We start from the raw sequence: 21,833 nt of genomic DNA on the forward strand, positions 1-21,833 counted from the left end.
CACAGCTGGAACAGCTGACCCCAAGCGACCCAAGGGATATCCCAGACCATGTGGGGTCATGCTCAGCACAGAGAGCTCAGGGAAGAAGAAGGACATTCAGAGTGGTGCAGTTTGGCTTCCCACATCACTGTTACAAGTGATGGGGCCCTGCTCTCCTGGGGATGGATGAACACCTGACCAGCCTTGGGAAATAAGGAATGAAGTCCTTGTACTGCTTTCCTTGTGTGCATGGCTTGTGCTTTACCTGATAAACTGACTTGATCAACCCACAAGTTCTCACTTTCACTCATCTGATTCTCTCCCCTCAAAGTGAACAATGAAAGGTGAAAAATAAAAGTGCATTTAGTCCATTTTAACAAAAAGAAATACCATTTGACTGAAGAAGCAAGTCTTCATTCAAAATAAAAACTTCCAAAATGCCAATTTGACCTGTATGATCATGAAGCCAGCTGCAGTCCTGATAACAAGGGACTGCATGAAACAGGACAGGGAATGGCTCTGCTCCATCTTCTGGAAGCACTATTTTCTGTAATCAAAGTAAATTACTGTGTGCCCCACAAATATCTTTGATACAGCCCTTAACTCCTTCAGCTTCCAACACAACTTTTAAAAACATTTTCAAATACAAAAATTATCAGAAAGAAATCCTAAAAAGATTTTTAAATGGAACAATCAAAATGATTTCCCATAGATTCCATCCTTTAACACACACTTTCCTTGAGGACACACAGCCAACATCAAACAAGCTAACCCTACATTAGCATACTTTACAACAGGATACTGCTTTGGTGTGTGTGCACATAATAAAGTCCTGTTGTCACCTGTTAGATGACCCCATTCATGGAGGCTTCCAGTGTCTTTAGATTACTGCCAGCACTGCTACAGGCATCCTAAAGGCACTGTTAACACTAAGAACAGCAGCAATGGTGGCAATTTTTCAGTTTGACAGGTGCTAAATACCACTGAACTTCACTATAATTTCATTTTTACTGCAGCTGTTGCCCAACACTCCTTAAATTACCTTACAGCAAGATAATATTTATAAATGGCCTTAAACCAGGGCCATTCCAGCTGAACAATATAGGGACAACTTCCCTTAAACAGGAACAGAGACACACATAAGAGAAAAGGAAGTGTGCACCTACTACAGTATCCCAAGAGCAGCACTGGGATCTACCTCTGAGTCCCCTCTTATCCCCAAGTGCTTCACCATTTTGTCCTATCTCATTTCCCCTGTAAATATTCATATTGCAGAGGTGTTAATATTTAGGTTGCTACAAACCAATGTAAAGTTTACTAGGCTCTCAGTGGAAGTATTCCACAAAGCCACAGAGCAAGAGAACAAGTTTTAGTACTCACCATGGCACGTAGCCATTCTTTTTAGTCAAACTTCAGAGATGAGACAGTATCAAAGAAACTAAAAGCTTGTTTTAAATCAAAGGAACTGCCAGACTATCTCCTGGACAACAATAACAAAAAAAAAAAAAAATCTACATTTCTCAGACACAGGTATCTCCTGGCAGGCTTCAAAATGGCAGCCTGGCTATAAACTGATTCTCTCAATCCAAATGAATTTCTATATGAATGCAGCCCAAACATCACCCCAAACAAGCTTGCCACTTGCATACTGCTACCACTCATAAAAGTCTGGTCTGTATTCATTAATCAGACTCAATGTGGAGCATTTGGAACATGCTTTTAAAAGCACAGTTTAGAATTCCCATCTGCCCTGTAAACTTTAAAAAAAGGTACATTGCTATATTGCAAATTATGGCTCATGTCTGAAGTAAAAGGACACAAACAGTTAAGAGTATTTCTTTCAAAAGCAACATTCATTACTTTTAACATATTCACATTCATGTTATAGATAAAGGTTAGTCTCCAAACAGATGCAGTTACTCAGCATTTTGCCAGTGGGGCTATGAATATACCCTTAACCTAATACAAATGCATATAAATTGTTATCAATTAAATGTGCACACTCCACAAACGTCACAAATTCACAACAGCTTCAGTCCCCAACCAGGTCTGTGATTTTTGCACAGTAATCAAACCAATTCTCAAACTTTTCACAGAGGAACAAAATTCAAAGCATCTTCTACACATACATCCATGCATTTTTCAAATCTCTCACTGCAGATTCTCCAGAAATTTCTACTGAAATGAAAATCTCAGAATTAACAAGCAGGTAAAATACTCCTCACCATAACCACATAACTACTCCTCAGGTAAACAAAGCAAATAAACTATGACACAGGTAATCTAATCAATTACTTTATATAATACGAGCTGCCCTGAGCAAATGAACTGTTTGACAACACTGACACCAAGTGACAGAATTTGGGAAACTACAAACCACAGCAACCCCCCCCCCCTCCCCCCCCCAGAAATATTGCATTTTACCCTCATGCTCTGAAAGAGGCAAAGTCTTATTTTATCAAGAGAAAAAATTAGTGACTATCCATAATGAGAGCTGACATTTTCACACAAGCTGTGTATGAGTGACAGAATATCCAACATTAGACACATGGTAACAACTCAATTTAACCTTGATCTTACAAGTCAAAGACCATGGACACTTCAAAGTTTTATGCAAACTAACCTCATAAATTCATTTCAAAAGAAGAAAAAATTAGTGGCTTGCATGCACAGTAAGTATTGGATTCCATTAACTTATGTGCATTTGGTTCATTTTTCAAGTAAAAGAATGCAAATAATACTTCTGTACAGTTCAATTTACAAAATTATGTGTCAATGCAACGTTTAATAGTCTGGTAAATCTCACTTACTTGTTTTGCCCATGCTCTTCTCGGCTGAGAAATCAAGACCCAGGCAGTCCAGCATCATGCACATTTAGCAGACTTGGCCCCCCTCCTGCTGCCTTACCTGACATTGCGCAAAGTACAAAACCCAACTGACAGAACAATAAATACCTTGAAAACAGCCATTTTATCACCCTCCATGTCTATGCCCAGCATTCTATCTTCTTACAAGCTTCCATGTTCTTACCTGCTGACGTTTGTATGCCAAATAATCAAGGCTTTTCAGATCTTTTTGAAACTTTTGGTAAGTTTTCTGTAGATCAGATTTACTGGATACATTTCTTAAAGATTCAAATGTTCTTTGAAACTGTGATGGAAAAAAAAAAATATTATTCACACAGTTGCTGTTTCACCCTGTATTACAATTTTATTCTATTAAATGCTAATGCTATTGAGCTGTGTCACCTCTAATCTTCCACATATTCCTACAGTTTCATTTTGAAACCACTCACAGAATTCAAAGCATTGTACATATGCCCTGCTTAGTTAAATGAAGTACTCTATCATCATAGGTCAGACAAAACACTAGCAATCAACACAATCTCTAAAGGTGAGTTCTTTTTCTATACCAAGTTACAGGAGCTAATATATTCACATAGACTTAAATACTTTCTTGTCAACTAAGAAAAGTGTATGACACTCTATACAGGCCATGAACTCATTCTATCAAGCATCACAGTAAAACTTATAAATCACAGGGTGCTTCTTATCAAGTTAATTTCCTTAAGAGTCATTTAAGATCAGATAATGACCTTGGGCAATATGCTCACATTCTGCATGACAACTGTGACAATTCCAATTACACCTCGTTACAGACCTTACTATTAAATTTAAAACTTCTTCCATGCAAACACTATTATTAAAAGTAGGACTGGTATTTTTCAGAGAAGCACAATGGCAGCCCAGCTGTAGGAAGTGTAATAGAAAGGCTAAGATTTATGTAAGAGGAGAATGGGAGGACCAGCTTCCTTGCTAGCTTCAGGAAATCATGAACCTTCCCTCTGACTTTCTCTATTTCTCCGGGTGTAAGTATTCTTCTTCACATCTCACAAGCATGTGACAGCTGCAAAGCTGGAAGTAATTCAGTAACATTTTGTTAGCATTGTGATTACCATCCAAAGCAAGTCTATAAACATGTATTTACACTGATATAATCAGGAAGAACAATATGCTTGTAAATCCTTCTGAAATATCGACTTAGCCTACTACAGGCCCTGTAGATGAAGTACCTACTTTAAACTCACATGTGGCACCCATATCCAGGGAATGAGGCAATGGACTGCTTTTCAGGCAGTTCTGGAAAACCAAGCACTTCAGTAGTAAGTACAGTACATGCTTCTCTGTACTTTTGCTTAAACTACAGCCACTGAATTGGAAAAATGAACCACAGGAGTAGAAGGGGGGGAAATCCCCAAAGCCAAACCTCCATTCATCTTCAGTCTGTCTTAAAGAAGCTGACAACACAGCTGGCAGCCAATGCTTCTCATGGATGTGGAGTGCTCCAGTGCCCCTCATGCATTTGACCAAGCTCAAGCCCAAGCTGTGTATGCTGCTGAACAACCCCCAGCTAATTCTTATTGGGGATAATAAGCAGCTGCAGAGGATTTCCACCCACAATTTACAACAGCTTTCCTGGAACCTTCAGACAAGTTAGCACTTCTTGTTTGCCACGCTGCAGCCTTTATTTCAGTCTCACTGCTCTCATGACCAAAAAGCAAGTTAGAGCAGTGTTTATATCTACTTGTAATTTATCTTACTCTACCTGATTCAGCACCACTAGAGGTTAACTGTAGACTTTCTAGTTGCATTTGAAAGCAAAAAAACAAAACCACAACTTTCTCACCCAAAGTATATGTTCCTGATTCTGTACCAATACAGCTGACACAACACACATGGCTAAGACAAAACTGCAATACTCTCTACTCTTTTCCATTTGACTTCATTATCTTCCATTTTTTGTATGATTTGTTGTTTTCAGGTTTTATCTCTGCTCCAGAGTTGATCTCAAAGCCCTGCCTTTGCAATGCTTGCTTTCATCAATTCCCACTCCTGGCTAACCTCTTAGCTGGAAGCAACTTAATTACAACATTTGCAAACAAGACCTGAGTACAGTTTAAGTTGATCAAAAGCACTCCATAGAGCTCACTTTTTTTAAGTGTGTAAGCAACTGCTCATAATGTATCTGCCAAGTTCATCATACACCTTCTGCTCCAAACCATGACATGTTTCTCCAGAACTTAGCCCAAAGGTATTGCACCCTGTTGTGGGATTGAATAATACAGGGATAGTCTCTAATGATTCCCAAACTCACTAAATGAACAGAAGACACAGTCTTTTCTTGAGGTGTCTTTCTTTTTCTTAAATTATCATCAACACGTTAGATTACAATGCAGTTGTAGAATCATCATCATCCTTTTAAGGATGTACTTAATCCCAGAGCTTCAATTCTTCATTGGCAGGAGCTCTGCTAGCAAGATCACTCACTTCCTTATGTCCTGAAGCAACCTAAACATTAATAATGCATTTGGCACTCCAGGAAGAGATATAAGAATCAGCATGAGAGCCAGAGCAAATACAAACCAAATGTGTAACTATATGGGCAACATGCTTCAATAAAATAGATGGGTAATTGCCAGAACATCCACATCTGTCTTTAGATGCAAGGCAAAAAGACTTTTAAAAAATTTAACTCAAAAGTAAATAAAAAACCAACCAAGCAACTTTAAGAGAACATGGATATGCTTTTTCCACTGCCATCAATATGAAATCACAAATGTGCCTTGGATATACAAACGTTATCAGCACATACGTTAAACTTAAAACTACATATGGATCTTTCTGCATCATACTATAGATGTATGATGTGAACGACCATTTTGCAGTGAATGGTAAAAAACTTCTCTCATTTCTCCTGTCTAGTGGTAAAAAGAAATATTAGTATTCCTGAGCTTTCTTTTTTTCCCCCTCTCACCAATAACCAAATGTAAATAATCCCAAGAGATTCATGTAAGCTGTTTTCTGCCTGTCATTTTTTCAAAGTGCTTTGAAAGTTTCTGGAAGTAGCATTCCTTTACCACTTTTGCTCTTTTTGGCACTACTGGGTAACCACCTGGACTGATTTTCCTTCTGTGATAAAATAAAGTCATCCCTCCATGATTTTATCAGAGCTGCTTCTGCTTGTAAAGGTATCTATCTTACCATAGATAACTTCATAGCACAGATATTGCATGGACAATTTCATAACTTAAACAGAAGAACATGACTTCATATTCACTAATACTACAGCATTCCTCTCACAAATAACCCCAAACCCAACAACTGCAGAGGTCGAGCCCAGCACCCTGGCACTAAGACACACAAAATGGATAACACAGCAGCCCCAATATCCTGAGCATGCACCATTCAAGATATGACTGAGTGAAGGCTCTGTTTGTGCTCATCCAACTGGAAACCAACAAGCCACGGATGTTTCCACTAAGTGAAGCAACTCTCACAGTCCCATTTTAGGGATCACAAAGCAACAAATACCATCAAGACTCTGAAAGTGATGAAGATCACAAAAGTGGATGGGCCAGAAGAGTGTTATTAACACAGCCTGTCTGGAAGTATGATGTTCCTGATTAGTGTCACATAAAGCCCTACACCCTCCTCTCAGATAATGACCATGGGTGATCTAATTAGTACATATGACTGTAAGCATCAGGACTGAATTTCCTATGGTCTCACATCTTATTCATTGCAATGTCAATGATGACAGGTGAGCTCTGACTGAAATTTCTCCTACAGTAAAGCAGATTAACAGCTGAGAATCCCCTGCTCTCTTTACAAGCTCCTGACATCACATTTTTGAGTTTTTTCTCCACTATACTTCTACCTACTTTCAGGAGCCTTGGAACTTCTCTTCTGTTTTCATATGTAACATAAATGAGGAAATGAGATCAAAGAGAAGAGTCTGAGACAGAGTGGCTGCCCATTTCAAAAGGAAATCTTATTAAACTAACTAATCGTACTAAAATTTTTATACGACTTAAGCCAAAATTTACTATGTGTCATCTTCAACATAAGCCATGAAAATTAATGACTTACCAGCTAAACAGGAGGCCAGGACACAAAATTATGAGATTATAAACATGCAGTGCAAAGTGCTTTATCACTTACAATTCAGAAATGTGGGAGGAGACATCCTTAAACACAGAGTACTAAGTCATATTCATGGTGACAACCTTACAATCTCCATATGAACAGGAAGAGGGATGGGGGCAGAAGATCCTGCTTCTCCAGTTTGTCCATGATGCTATTGGACAAATCACATACCTTTAATGCCACTGGCATGACAGTCTAGCTAAGTTACAAGGATGATGTAATCAAAGGGCCTGCTGGCCTTCCTTCAGTTTCCTTCTGGCAAACGTGGTTCAGGCTTAGGGCCAGTGCTGCAAAAAAACACTCTGTCACCCACAAATTAGAAGGGCTCCTTTTTGTTTGTCTAGAGCTGTGCAGGTGAAAGAGTATTTGTATTTCAGAGTATCAATATTATCTTCAACTGTGCAGGGCAACACAGTAGCACAGAACTGTTTTTTTCATTGGTAAAGTATTTCTCTTATTTTCGTATGGGTTAATATGAGTTGAATTAAGGACAAGAAGCAAGTTTTACTTCCCTTCTGACATAAGGAAGTTGTCCATTGAAAAATACCTTCCTGTTCTATTAAGGTATCAGTTCTGTAAAAGACTATATTACACTAAATGTACTATTGTAAATTACCCAGAAATATGGTTGAAAAAAAACATTCACAACGTCTCCTAAATTCCAATTACTGAACACACATACTTAGGAGAAAAAAGCTGCTCTTCCCATATTTTTCTGTAATGGAATGGGCAATGTGCCTCCTTTGGAGAGGTTTATGGAGAGCAGTTCCCATAGCTTTTTCCATTCAGCAAATAGCAGATGATTCTGCTGTCATTTTAAGAAGGTCTGAAGACATACACTCTGATGATAAAGCAGATACTGTTTGTTTTGCATGCATTTCCTCATTTCTGCCTCTCAAAGCACAAATGAGTTATAAAATAAATTTCCCCAGATCAGAATGATCTCTACATGCTTGAATTGTCGATCAGGCAAGCCATTCTACATTACACTGACTTTGTAACTATACTACCAATAAATAATGTGCTGAGAGAAGATTATTTCCCAAGATTATTTTCCCAGCCTAGAATTTGCCTTCCCCTATTAGCACTCTAGAGAAGGAAATTTCAGAATATCACTTCCATATTATTCTCTCATAAGCACCACACTTCAGTGGTAAGAAAGTGTCGCTGTGGATGTCAAACACACTAACAAACACTCCAAAGGGAAGCCTTTAGCAATGTTCTTTCCCTGTCAGGTTCAAAGAGACTCGACAGCAATGGAGTCCTGGTCACTGCCTGGAGCACACAGGCATCTGCACAGTCCACATTATTATTTCAAATAGGCCTCTGCTTTTCTAATACACCACCTTCCAACTTTCCCAAAATCATTTTCCAACTTCATCGCCAGACAAAATGTGGATTTCTCACACTCAGTTGTACTTCTGATGACTGCCAGCATCCTGTGTCAACCTCTGCTACAAACCACCTTTACAATATAGGTCTCCCCAAGCTTTTTTGTTTACAACTTAACTTATTCCATTTGGAATTGATCATCCCAAAGCTTGACAATCATTTGTTTTTACAAGTAAAAAGGAGCAGTCAAGAGGCCCCTATACCAAGCACAGAAGTGAATCCAGATTCCTGTTGCATTCAAAAGGATGCTCACTTTGAAAAAGCCAACTCCTAAAAGCAATTCTTTGGAAGCTGCTTTTGCTCTGTTATTTACTGCACATCACAGAGTGCCATGGAATTTGCAGAGTGTGATGATAAACACTGTAAACCTGATTCCAAACAGCTGCACCCCACATACCATAGACCAAACTCTGACTAGTAGCAAGAATCCATTTCTGTTTGATTGATGAGAAAATAAATAGGAATATGAACCACAGGAGAAGCCAAATCTTCTCTCAAAGACTTCTGTCACCTTCTTAATACTCCTTATGTTCCAAGAGTTCCCTCGCCATGGGAGTGACCCATGCCCAACAAAGGGAAGGTGGGAAGAAGTTAGATTTTAATCTGGTTACTGCTGTAAAAGATAAGGTTTCTATAAATACATTACAAACAATTGGAGGGCTAAGAACAATCTCCATCCTTCACCGGATGCAGGGAGAAACACTGTGACAAACAATGAGGAAAAGTCTGAGGGTACTTAACACCTTCTTTGTCTGAGTAGCAGGACAAGCTGTTTTCCAGGTACCTAACTCCCTGAAGTTAGAGGGACAGGGATGGGGAGCAGAATGAATCCTCCCTAATCCAAAGGGAAATGTTTAGTGATGTGCTACACCATCTAAGACCCCCACAAGTCTACCTGCCAAAGTGATATGCAGGAGGGTAGGAAGGCTCAGCACAAGGACCTGCATGGATTAAGCACAATTCTGGGGGCTGAACCAAGTCCCTAAACCTGAAGCACAGAGCAGCCTAAGATGACTTTCCTCTTTTCATCCGTGTAACCGTACTGAGCTCCTGCTCAAAACATTTTTAATGCTGATGAATACTCTGCAGGAAAAGGAGGAACAGACAGTACTATGCTCACAGGGTCCAAGTTCACAAGTTGCTTCTTATCTCTAGCCATTCTTTTTTTTTTCCCTGGCAAGAGTTTTAAATAACTCTAAGCAAGCATTTTATAAAGATCATGCTGTCTGAGGCATTAATGGAAAATACGAAGACTTACACAGTAAATCTACAAGCACGACAAGAAGGGGGAAAAGGCAGATAAGACATGTTGGCTCAGCATGATCTGAAACCGATTAGAGAAAGACAGACTGCCAATGCTCTTTGAATGAAATTCTCCAAACTTGTTACTTTCCTGCTGTTCTCTTGTGATCAATAAATTCAAGCAATTCCATTAGTCTGTTAATTCACTTAATTAAATAATATCGAGCATTACTAACCATAATGGATGAACTGCTAACACAGCTCTGAATCAGAGAGTGCAATGCACAAGGATAGCCCTTTGTCTGATTACATTTTTCACAGCTCAGTTGTTTTATTAGACTTCAAGCTCTTTAGGCATGGAAACTGAGATACAGACAGCTATTTATTTAAACTCTTCCCTGCTTAAAAAAAATGTCTTTTAAAGGAGAAAAACCTTTCTTTTTGGTGTGATGTACTTGATTTTCTCAGTGAACTCTAAGAGGAGTTTGCTGTTAGCATTGCACCCTCACACTTATTACAGGACTGTGAATTCCACAAGTGGCCAGAAGAGTGTTGTGCCAGAATGTGATCAGTCACCGAGAGTTTTTACTGCCTTCTAGTATGCATCATTTACACACACATTTATTCACACTTTGCTTGGTGAAGATTTGATAGGATTCACAAAACAATCAAAATTCTCTCCACTTAATTAGCAAAACTTCTAAAAAAGATAATTTCCTGTTCACAAAGGTAGGGTTTTGATCATTTGGTTTGAAATACCTGCCAGGATTATCAAATCCTTTCAAACTGACTGTTATCTCAAACCTGTTATTTCTAGTTTTAAAAAGTCACATTTCAGTATTTTTGTGAAAACATTGAGCTTTTTCAGCATCATTCTCTATTTAATATAAAGACTTCATCACACAGAATTCAAAAACAGTCCTAAATCTAAGCAAAATGTACAGAGAACATTAGAGACGACATAAACTGGAAGGAGGTAGTCGAGTTTCATTCTTCTTTCCTAGATATACTTCAACATTAAGATGTGATAGATAACACCAGATGAGGCTTTCTATGACAGCCAGTCACATTGTCTTTGTTTTCTTTCTATTTTTATTCCCAGGTTACTGAAGAAATTAAAGTTTAATGATCCAGAGTATATTCTGCCAGTAGAAGTAAGTATAGTTTCAAGTGTTTTGAATGTCAGTGTTGGAATTAACTGATTTTAGTGAGTGACCAAGACTAAAAACTTTCAGCAGTCTTGATAAATGGATTTGAAAAATATTTGATATTCAAATAGGTAATTCTCCATTAAATACTTCAAGATCTCACTAATACTGTGCAGAGCTCTTTGATGATGCTGAACCAACTTCTTTCATTTTATACATACAAAAAAAAGTCCTTGATTAGAATTTTTATGTGTCTTATTCTATTACTTTTTTATTTTTAAAATTAATTTTGGCTTAGTCTTTTTTAATGTCTTCATTCTACCCTATGAAAATTATAGAGCTCAGAGACATGGAAATAAAGAACAATGAAATTTCTCATCTCTTAAAATTATAACAGCTGTAACACTAATGTCTGACAAAGAGGATAATATGGTAGAAGTATTAAGGTTTTAGAACCTGTGCAAAGAAAAACGGCTAATGACTTTTAAGGAGTTGATTTTCAAGGCATATGAACATGCTAAAATCTAGAATATTAGAGCTGATACAGAGAGACAAGGTCTACTTTCACAATGTGTGAATACAATGTCTTTTTGTGGGAACAAGTCCATGTTGAAGAGAAATTGAATTCCTAAGGGAGTTTTAAAGTATAATGGTTTAAGTTAAAGATTTAGAATAGAGCAAAGTTGAAATTCATTGAAATATTTAATTGCATTTAAATCTGGCTCAGTTAGCTGTGACCAAAAGTTGTTAGAAACTGAGGGATGTTCAATAGAATATGCTGAAGTTACACTAAGTCGATTTCCTAATTAGATGTCAACATAAAAGACACCATTACAGCTAATACCACTGTTTGCAAGTTCAACAGCCAGGGCAGAGACTAAATAAATATGCAAAAAGCAACACTCTCCTCTAATAACTAGACCGAGTCTTTTTGCACAGGCATTATGGAGAGTGTTATACCACACTTATTTATTCTAAGGGTTCATCTACTAATCCAGTTCTCACTCCCATTGAGAGGAAGTATGGAAGAAGATGACAATTTTATGGCACTCTTTGCAGTGTTGGAGTTTTTCTTAAATGACACTTTGCATTCTTCCATCATTTTCAGTTATTGCTTGTTTTCATTTTGAAACAGAAAACATGAAGTGAATTAGACAGCTGTTTAGAAATACTGAAACTGTAACAAGGAAAACCACCTGATTTTATTTCTCTCATGTAAACATACTCAATACATCTCAGAAGAGAGCATCTAGGATTATAAAGTAAGTACTAAAAATGTAATAAACTACCATGAGAAAATCATAATTTAAGAAAATTTTCCACAAACAGTACAAAAGACATAGGCCACCCCTCTTACAACTGACAAATTTAAACATATAGTACAACACAGAAGTTTCTTTCCGCAAGTCAGTGTTAACTTAGCCTGTGGTATATCTGTAACAGTTGTCAGTGGTGGATTTTTCAAAGCCAGTATTGAAACCCACACAACATTGTTTTATTATGAAATACTTTTTCTACTCTGATTTGGAGCCAAATTTTCATTCTCTTGTCCTCACCAAATTGAACTTGCTTCAATATGGTCCTCTGAGTCACCGTGTTCTCTTGTGGCACATGGCATTATTAGAGGTGCCACTGTTTATTCACCTCTGCACTGAAATATTAGGAAGTCAACAGAAATTTGTGGTTTTACCAGTCTTTTATAAATTACTGAAGGTATTAGGGGGAAGAAAGGAACCAAAAATAGAACGATTCCTTGATCTTGCCAGCAAAGACACACACCAGGTGGCATAGAGTGAGCAGGCAGAGAAGAAATTCAGTCAACACATTTTTGTAGTCAGATGCAAGATAAAAAAAACAGTGCTTGAAAAAGCAAGGAAGTATGCTCACATGGGACACTATCCCTGACACTAAAGGAACCCAAGTTTACATAGACAGGAAAGAATTTTCCTGTGAGCAATAGAAGTGGGGACATTTTGCCTAATTCAGCAATAGTGGCACAATCACTGGTGTATTTTATATGGAATAGAAGAATGAAGACACCTGTTCTGTATAAAGATGGAGAAAATATGACCAAAAACAGCACTGTTGTGATACACAGCTCCGAAACACATTACCCCCTGGAGTGAAAAAATTAAGTGTCTCTTAGTGAACATTTTCTACTGCACAAATTTTAAAGCTGAGACAACATTAGGGCTCTCTAGTCCTCTGTCTGCAGCATACAAATATATAGCTGGAGCTGAGGAGTGCCAGATGTACCTCATCCATCTTCTCTCTCCTCTCAGCTGATCTCTGTCACACAGTGACTTGAACACAGACAGACCTTTACATACTCAGCTCTTTTTCTCTGTAAATATCCATATAAGATTCCATCTTTAAGATTCTTACATTATTCCCTAGCTCTACTGCAAACGTCAAGAAGGTTTCATGCATAAAATGCCATGCAATAAGAAAATAAGAAATAAGAAAGAAAAGGCAGTTAAAGTGTAACTGTACAGATAACTACTGCTTCCTCAGCTCAAGTATGTTGAGCTGCAAGTAGATGACATTCTTGGTCCATTCTACAAATTGCATCTAGAATCTACACTTGCCCCAGCTGCCAATGTGTCACGTGCATGAGCCCTGCAAGTCTCACGTACAGAAAGAGTTTTCCATGCCAGAAGAGCCCTGAGCAGACACCCCTGTGGCTAACAGGAGCCAGAGGTGAGCAGAGCATTACTCACCACATTCAAGTGCTGCAGCAGATAGGCCACATCCACCATGTCGGCCAGGATGAGGAGCCTGGTGACAGCTGCCAGCAGGGAGCGAGCTGCTGGGACAACAGCCTGTCTCCTGGGCAGGGAGCAGGGATCACTGGTGAACGCCTCGGCTGACACCTGCAAGGCCTTACCTGCAAAAGGAAGACAAATTCCCTTAGGCCGGATCACAACACGCAGGGGAAAAGAAACCACTGAAGTTCCATCAGTTATTTGGTAAATCACAAATATTGCCAATAAATCTGGCATCTCCTTGTTGCCCTAACGCCTAGAAATGAAGGTCAATTATTACAGATCATGCAGGTTAATGGTCCACATTCTCCATGATGTTCCCTTTCTGTTCTACTGCATCATTCAATACTGAAATAATTCCCTTGGCCTTCACACTATTGCTCTTAACCATACACAACAAATCCAGGGCCTTTGTTAAACCTTTCTTGTCACTGCTTGTTATATTACTATGTACTTTGGTGTCCTTGCTATTAAATAATCCCTGGTCACAGAAGGGAATCAAATATTTCTCTTCTCATTACAAATATAAGTTAATGGAATGAAAGCCTCATACACTCCAAGATCTAACTGACATAAAGTGAAATCTGTGCCACGGAGCTAGTGACTGCCAGTAGATGACAATATAGTGTCCTCCAGCATGAAGTTTGGTAAATGAAATTTAACAGTAAGGACAAGGGTGACAGACACCATAAATACCTGAAGGGAGGGTGAAAAGAAGATGAAGCCAGACTGTTCTCACTTTGCCCAGCAACAGGGTGAGAAGCAATGGGCACAAACTGACACACAGCAGATTCCATGTAAGCATCAGAAAATGGTTTTTTCACTGCGAGAGTGATTCAGCAGTGGCACAGGCTGACCAGGAAGGCTGTGGAGTCTCCATCCTGGGAGATATTAAAAACCTGACTGGACATGGTCCTGGGCAGATTGCTGGCCCTGCCTAGCTGCAGCACTGGACCAGATGACCTCCAGAGGTCCCTTCCACCCTGAAACATTCTGTGATTCTGTGAGCAAACCAGTCAGAAGGGTCCTTAGAAATGATTGTGACATAAGCTGGGATGGTCAGATGAACAAGTCTAAAATCACAACCCTAAAATAGAGCTATGAGATGCAGGTCAGGCGGATAGGAGCTACAAGTACAAACAGCAGAAAATGACAGCTCCAACAGCAACATGATGTTAAAACTTCGATAAACTGCAGTAGACAGCATGACAGTCTGATGCAATTTCATCTATTTTTATTGTAATTCCCATCAAGTGGATATTCTTCCATAATTACATTTGACACAAACAATAAAACACAAAACATGCTCTTCTAGTGGCACAAACAGGGATTCAGAAAGACAGCAGTATTCATAGTATTTCAATTATTTTAGACAATCAAACAAAAAGCAATTCAAAGAACCAAAGCCAGGATATTTCATAACTACACAATTACTGCCAGGCAGATATTTCCAAGACTCTGTTCAACACACCCAGAGATGACTCCCAAACTAAATGGTGTTCTACCATCACCTGATCAGCTACTGACAGTTATTGCTGTGTCAAATGACTGCTACTTACACATGGGCTTACAAAAATCTCTTCTCAGGCACAGGTAAATGTAAAAACATGGGTCAGCCACATAATTTTTTGAAAAGTTAGAGGATGCATGTACCTTACTGGGCACCAAAAATATCCAAAAATTACATGAAAATTCCTTTTAAAACAAGTCAACTGTGAGCCTGTTGGCATTTATCTGGCAGCTCGTGCCAGGCTGTGTCTGTACAGAGACTGAAACAATTTCACCAACTGCAGGCAGTGAGCACCCCTCAGAGACAGTGCTCAGCATCACACTGACAAAGTGCTCTTCACACAGCCAAATGCTCTTCATTGGTTTAGGCAAGAGCAACAGAATTAGGTTTTCTTCTTTTATTTCTCTGAATAGCTTGTCTTTTTCCTTTCTAAATCCCATCCAAGCATCATGTTTTTCTCTCTTGTATTTGTATTTACAACTGGCTTTCTCTTTTTTTTTTTTTAACTGCAGCAGTGTAAAATGCACATGGAATGCAGTGCATTTTATGCCATTCTTGTGTCCTCCCACAAGGAGGTACTGTTGCCAAGAAAGTCCTGTCACCCACTCCTACACTGCACTATTAGAGGCTGATGGATTTACAGTTCCAGAGAAATACTGTTGCCCATACGAGCTCATTAAGGGGGGACAGACATACCAAAATAAGTAAAAAGAGAGTATTCCAAACATTTCCGTCTCAAACTTGAGAGAATAAAAAGACAAACAAGAAAAAACCCACAATGGTTTATAATGCAGAATCCTAGAATAGTTTGGGCTGGAAGGGACCTTAAAGATCATCCAGCTCCAGTCCCCCTGCCATGGGCAGGGACACCTTCCACTAGACCAGGCTGCTCCAAGCCCCATCCAACCTGGCCTTCCAGAGACAGGGCAGCCACAGCTTCTCTGGGCATTCTGTGCCAAGGCCTCACCGTTTCCACAGTGGAGAATTTCTTCCTAATACCTAACCTACATCACCCTCTTTCAGTTTAAAGCTTTTCCCACTTGTAAGAAGTCCCTCTCCAAACCTCTTGTAGGTACCCCTTGGGTTCTGAAAGGCTGCAATAAGGTCTCCCCAGAGCCTCCTCTTCAGGCTGAACAAGCCAAGCTCTCTCAACCTGTATTAACAGGAGAGGTGCTCAACTGTTCTAATCATCTCTGTGGCCTCCTCTGGACTCCCTCCAACAAGTCCATGTCCTTCTTATGCTGAGGGTCCAAGAGCTGACTAAAGTATTCCACATGATGTCACATCAGTATTAGAACACTTATTAACTCATATTTACGCTAGTATTTGCAGCCTCAAATTCTGCAGGTGTGAATGAATACATTAAGCAGAGTATGTACCAGAGAAGGTTGGGAGTCAAGGTTATATCACAGCACAAAACAACCTAACCTTTCTAAAAACACAAGATTAAACAATACTAATCACCAGTAGAATCACCTGATCTGTTCCTACAAATACCATCTCCATCTGCTACAGCAAATATAAAAATTCTGCTTCAGCCAGCCAGCTGAAGTCATACAATCGGTGTCAGGGCACAGCAGATCAATAGCTCCTGCACGTTCCTAATATTCAACACAGCTGTAACTCAGATTCTCACAATAGCTTTCTGGAGATGTTACAGGACATTTCTCTCCTGCCACACAGTCTCTTACCCCACTCAGATACAACTGTATTCTGTTGCATTGCAACCATTTCACTGTTGCATACCAGGAAGTATCACTTCCATATCTCATCCAGTTCTTCCTGATGTGTAATCAGAGCCACCACACATCCCCATCATGCCTTACACCCACCTCTTCATTCCCCCTTTCCCACTCAGGGACACCTGATCCAGTGATGCTGATGTCAAAAGCTTTTCTACCAAGGGTCTGTTCTTGGTTTGATGAAAAGAGATTATTTTCAGCCATTTAAGTTCTGCCTCCCAGAATGTAAGTCCCTTAGATGCAGAACACACACATGTACCTCTAAATGTGGGATGAGAAAATTAAGTTTACTTTCAAGCTGAGGGGAGGGACAAATAAGAATACAGTATAATACAAAAAATCCCTATACCTTTCCTTTAGTAAGTGTCCTTTAAGTAAGCTCTCCATTTCTTGCCAGTGAATGGTACTATCCTCCATGTCATCAAACTCCTACCTCCCCTGTTTAATATCAAAAGACATTAAATATGGCTATTCAAAACAAAGTATTTGTTATAATTTCCTTTAAAAGACTAATTTAAGGCTCAAAATGTAACTCTGGGAAGTAACTTGCTTCCAATTCACTGTTCTCCATGATGACAGGCTTATCTGGGAACGCACTTGAGCACGATAACAGCTAAACACAAGAAACTCTGACACTGCAATAGATAGAAACAAGGCAGACAACTGTTGTGTTTCTGACTATATATAGTCAGTGAGCAATGGCAGTAAATACCAAACATTTCAGCTATGCCCATGCAAATGTTTGAGAGCTGTAAGCCATCACACCTTGACATAAATGCAAAAACTCATTATTCTAAGGATAGTGCTAGACTTCAGATTCCTATGACAACATTTCAGCACATAAACATCATCACCATTTTGTCTGAAAATTGTTTAAATCTCAGAATCAGGACATGAATTAGAGGCTGATGTTTAGTATCAGAAGTATTCAGGGTTGAACAATGCTCCTTACACCCTTTGCACAGGGGTCAGTTCTTGCACAACACATTGAACCAGAAGACAGTCTTTTGAACTTCTCTATACACAGGAATTCTCTTATGGAGAGTTTTTCAATACACTCATTTTGGGGTTTATTACTCTATTTAGGAATAAAACTGTGGACATGAGTACCCTTTAACAAAGCTTCACCAAATCAGATCAACAGGAAATCATGGCAGTTCTTCAGTTTCTCAGGCAGTGGATTTCTGGATGATGCATACAGTCCACCCCCACACACCTTCCTGCTGACCCATTTAGCAGAGCTCCAGAAGAAGATATATCAAGATGTGGATAGGCCTTAAAGAGCACTTTCTTGAGAGGAAACAAAGAAAAATGTGAAGAACCTGTGTATTATAAAATGATCAGGTCTGAGAACTATAAATCTGGTAAAACTTTGCAGATGTCAAAGGAAGCAGACACTACATTTCTCCAGGGAAGGTGTCTGTCATCCATTATAGCAACACCTTTCAGAGGTCATTGACACAATTCAACTGAATTTGAGACCCCACAATCTCATTTACTGACAGTGCTAGGAGCAAACTGCAGCCAGTGAAGTCATACCCATGTCCTGATCTCTGGAGACCACAAATTACACAGCGTGTGAATTAAATACAACAATTATTATTGCCATTGTCCATTTTTATCCCATTAATTTGCTCCTTTGTTCTCCGAAACGTTATCATAAGCAGGATTATCATAAGCAGCTTGAATAAAGTCCATCACTCCTTTAAAAGGAGCCCCATCCAAAAGGAATAAGTGTTTAATCCTCATTTTGCATCCCCAACCAACTAGCTCAGCAAGTGCCACAAGGTAAAACACAAGAGGAGGTGAGATAGTATTTATTCTTTCCAGATGTCAGTGTGCAAATCAGGGACTGATAGTTTGGTTGATGTGAGTGAAATTATCTAGAGCATTTCTTCAAAATTCCATTATGGAGTAAATACAAACTGTAGTCATTGCAAAAACTTCTAATTAAAGGTCATATTAATAAAAATACCTGCCTGTCTTTTCATCACAGAAAAATATGCCCATAGAAAATTAAATACTCTATGCTATGATGTGCATGGCAGGTGACTGCATGTAAATACAGTTGATGATCCACATCTTTTCAATGAACTTGAAGTAAATTACATGAGACATTTAACAACAGCAGAATGTGGCCTGAATAACAGGCAATAAAGTTACATATGATGTGGCATACCACAAATTAAAAATAGCACACAGCTTCAAGGCTAAAAATATCCGCAAAATTAACAAACTGCTATTTTTTTTAGAATTTTTCCACAATTTCTTAAAACTAACCTGTGCAGTTTGGCAAATCCTTGAAGGGAGATGGGCTGCAACCGCTCACTTCATCATTGCATAATGATAGGTGATAACATGGACTTAACTTTCTTTTAAAATGTATGAGGTATATATAGTCTACTTTATGTATTATTTATTTTTGTAGTTATCTCTGGTCTTGGCTGAGAATCAATAAGTAATATAAAAATATTTCACATTTTCAATTTCTCTATGTATAAAAATCAATATAAAACTATATATTTTATTCTTGCCTTGTGTTATCAGCCTGTAATGGATGGGCTAACATTTTAAGAGTACTCCAAAATGAATGATTTTGCAAGAGGCTCAGCTGCACAGTGTGACAGATAACAGTGATACTTGCTGGTCATAACGCTTTTAATCACAAAGGACCTTAAGGTATCTCAGACACCACATGCATAGATCAAACTCTAAGCCACAGCCATCTCTGGATTAGGAGGAAGCCAAGAGCTTGTAATCACTGCCCTGAAGAAACAGCAGAGACTCAGAAACCACCCCAGCTCCACATGCAAGGTGACCAAATAAAAGAAAAATCTGATAAAGTTCCATCTTTAAGAGCAGGGTGATATAATTAAAACTTACATGAACATTAACTTGTAATTTCTGCAGGAGCACATTTAGGATGTTGGTCATCTGACTTTAAGCCTGGCTTTCATGCTCACCCAAATATTCCCAGTTTACATGGGGAAAGTAAAACTCAAGAAAACAACCAAGAGCATGAAGGAAGATGGTTATACAACATTCTCTGCAGATGATAAAAACTAGTCCTGTTCTGGGAATCTGGTTCAAAATGAGGAGATAAGTCAGGAGGAAACAGAATATGACAACTCACCAAAGAGGAGCTGCTCTATTGTGAGGGGATGACTCTTACAGTAGGTGAAAGGATCCATCTTTGTCCTGCTCTCAAAATGTACCTCCACAGTGGACTATTATACCTTCCCAAATGAACTCCTTACTAATGCACAGAAGAGGGAAGCTTTTAGGTTTTGAAAATTTAACTAAAAGGCCTTAATGCAAAATTCAGGTAAACAGCTCTTTTCAAGAAGAGTATTAAAATGTACATTAAACTTAACTTGTGCTTAACAGCCATGAAAATGATCAAGAGGCATCCTGTCCTCATCAAAACAAAAGACCCAAACATTCCAAACACCAAACACATTCAGACACCAGTTATGGTTAAAGCAATTCCTTATGGTGCCTAAATTGCTTGTCATGTACTTACTCTCTTTCCGAACATCAGCGAGAGCTGCATGAAGCTCCTCTTTAAACACAACTGCTTCCTTGGCAATTTTTTCTCCCTTGTCCAACAGATTCCAAGTGGCTTCTTCCACAGAGGCAAGCAAGACATGAGCTCTTTTGGAACGGCCCTTTTTCTTACTAGAAGGATTCTGTGGACAGTTCACCAGCGTGGTAACCTACATCCAAAAGAAAAAAGGATACAATAATGGTTTACACTCAACAAGTGAATTCATATTGTTCTCAAAATGAAAAAAAACTTATCATTAAGAAGAAGTAAAGAGATTCTCTCTGCTTTGGAGATAGACAGGCAAGCACAGTATAAATACCAAGAACAGGCAAAACTACTGAATTCAATCTGACACAATTTTACTCAATATGTGTCATCTTTGTGTTCTTCCCTCTGTAGGATTATAGCAAAGTCAATAGATCTCACTGTTCTATTAACCCTGATGCCAATTCCTGACACTGCTTATTTTAAAATCTGCTTATAATTAAAAAAAAAAAAAAAACAACCAAAAACCAGTGCTTCAGAGGGGTCTTCAGCAAGGCAGGAATCATGGAACCATTAAGACAGGAAAAGGCCTCTGAAACCATCAAGTCCAGCTGTCAAGCTAACATTGCCAAGTGCAGCACTAAACCATGTCCCTAAACACCACAACCATATGTTTTCTAAGCACTTCCAGGGAGGGTGACTCCAACATGTCCCTTGGCAGCCCGTTCCAATGCTTGATGCTCCTTTCAGGGAAAGAATTGTTCTTAATATCTAACCTAAACTTCCCTTGGTGCAACTTGAGGCTGTTTGCTCTTGTCCTAGCCCTTGTTACTTGGGAGAAGAGACTGACTCCCACCTGGCCACAACCTCTTGTCAGGGGATTACAGAGAGTGAGAAGGTGTCCCCTGAGCCCATTTTTCTCTATGCCAAGATCCCCCAGCTCCCTCAGCTCTTCCTCATACAACTTGCGCTCCAACCCTCTCCCCAGCTCCTCTGCCCCTCTCTGGACAGGTTCCAGCATCTCAATGTCCTTCCTGTCACGAGGAGCCCAAAACTGAATGCAAAGTGTGGCCTCACCATTGCACAATCACTGCCCTCGCCCTGCTAGCCACACCATTTCTGATACAAGCCAGGATCCCACCGGCCTTCCTGGCCACACACTGGGCTCATGTTTAGCTGCTGTCAATCAGCACCCCCAGCTTCTTTCTACCCCCAAGAGCTGGATCTTCCCATACTTCCAGCTGAAGTATTCCGAGGTATCTCAGAAGCAAATACTCAAAATGAATACAGACATCATTTAAAATGCTTTCTCTTCTTACAAAGGAATATCACAGTGGCCAGAACTCAGCACCTCCATATTCTTCAGGGTGCTCTCAGCATTGTAATTGTACATCAATTTGCCCAGAATTTAGATTTACTACAGCTTTGTCCAAATTTTATTTTTACAAATGCACTTCAACATCCATAAAGAACTTATTTTTATAGAGCATCCCACTCCACATTCCTCATCATCTGAGCACAGCCTCCACACTCCAAC

General features: G+C 39.2%; 1 protein-coding gene across 8 annotated transcripts in view; it reads right to left on the reverse strand.

The window, feature by feature from the left end:
- Window positions 1-21,833, reverse strand: part of CTNNA3 (catenin alpha 3) — a 411,474-nt gene that overhangs the window by 364,792 nt on the left and 24,849 nt on the right. For 5 of the 8 annotated variants that reach the window (XM_085064278.1, XM_085064275.1, XM_085064277.1 and 2 more), the window contains exons 3-5: window positions 20,288-20,480; window positions 13,468-13,634; window positions 3,010-3,129 (exon numbers count right to left, since the gene is read on the reverse strand). In XM_085064278.1, the coding sequence (XP_084920404.1) occupies window positions 3,010-3,129; window positions 13,468-13,634; window positions 20,288-20,480 (480 nt within the window). Of the gene's footprint in view, window positions 1-3,009; window positions 3,130-13,467; window positions 13,635-14,208; window positions 14,314-19,897; window positions 20,021-20,287; window positions 20,481-21,833 lie in introns of those variants that run through there. The other 3 variants (XM_085064282.1, XM_085064280.1, XM_085064279.1) reach the window with 3 other exon arrangements.

The sequence above is a fragment of the Lichenostomus cassidix genome, chromosome 6 (genome assembly GCF_008360975.1).
Source record: "Lichenostomus cassidix isolate B80296 chromosome 6, HeHo_3.0, whole genome shotgun sequence".
Lineage (NCBI taxonomy): Eukaryota > Metazoa > Chordata > Aves > Passeriformes > Meliphagidae > Lichenostomus > Lichenostomus cassidix.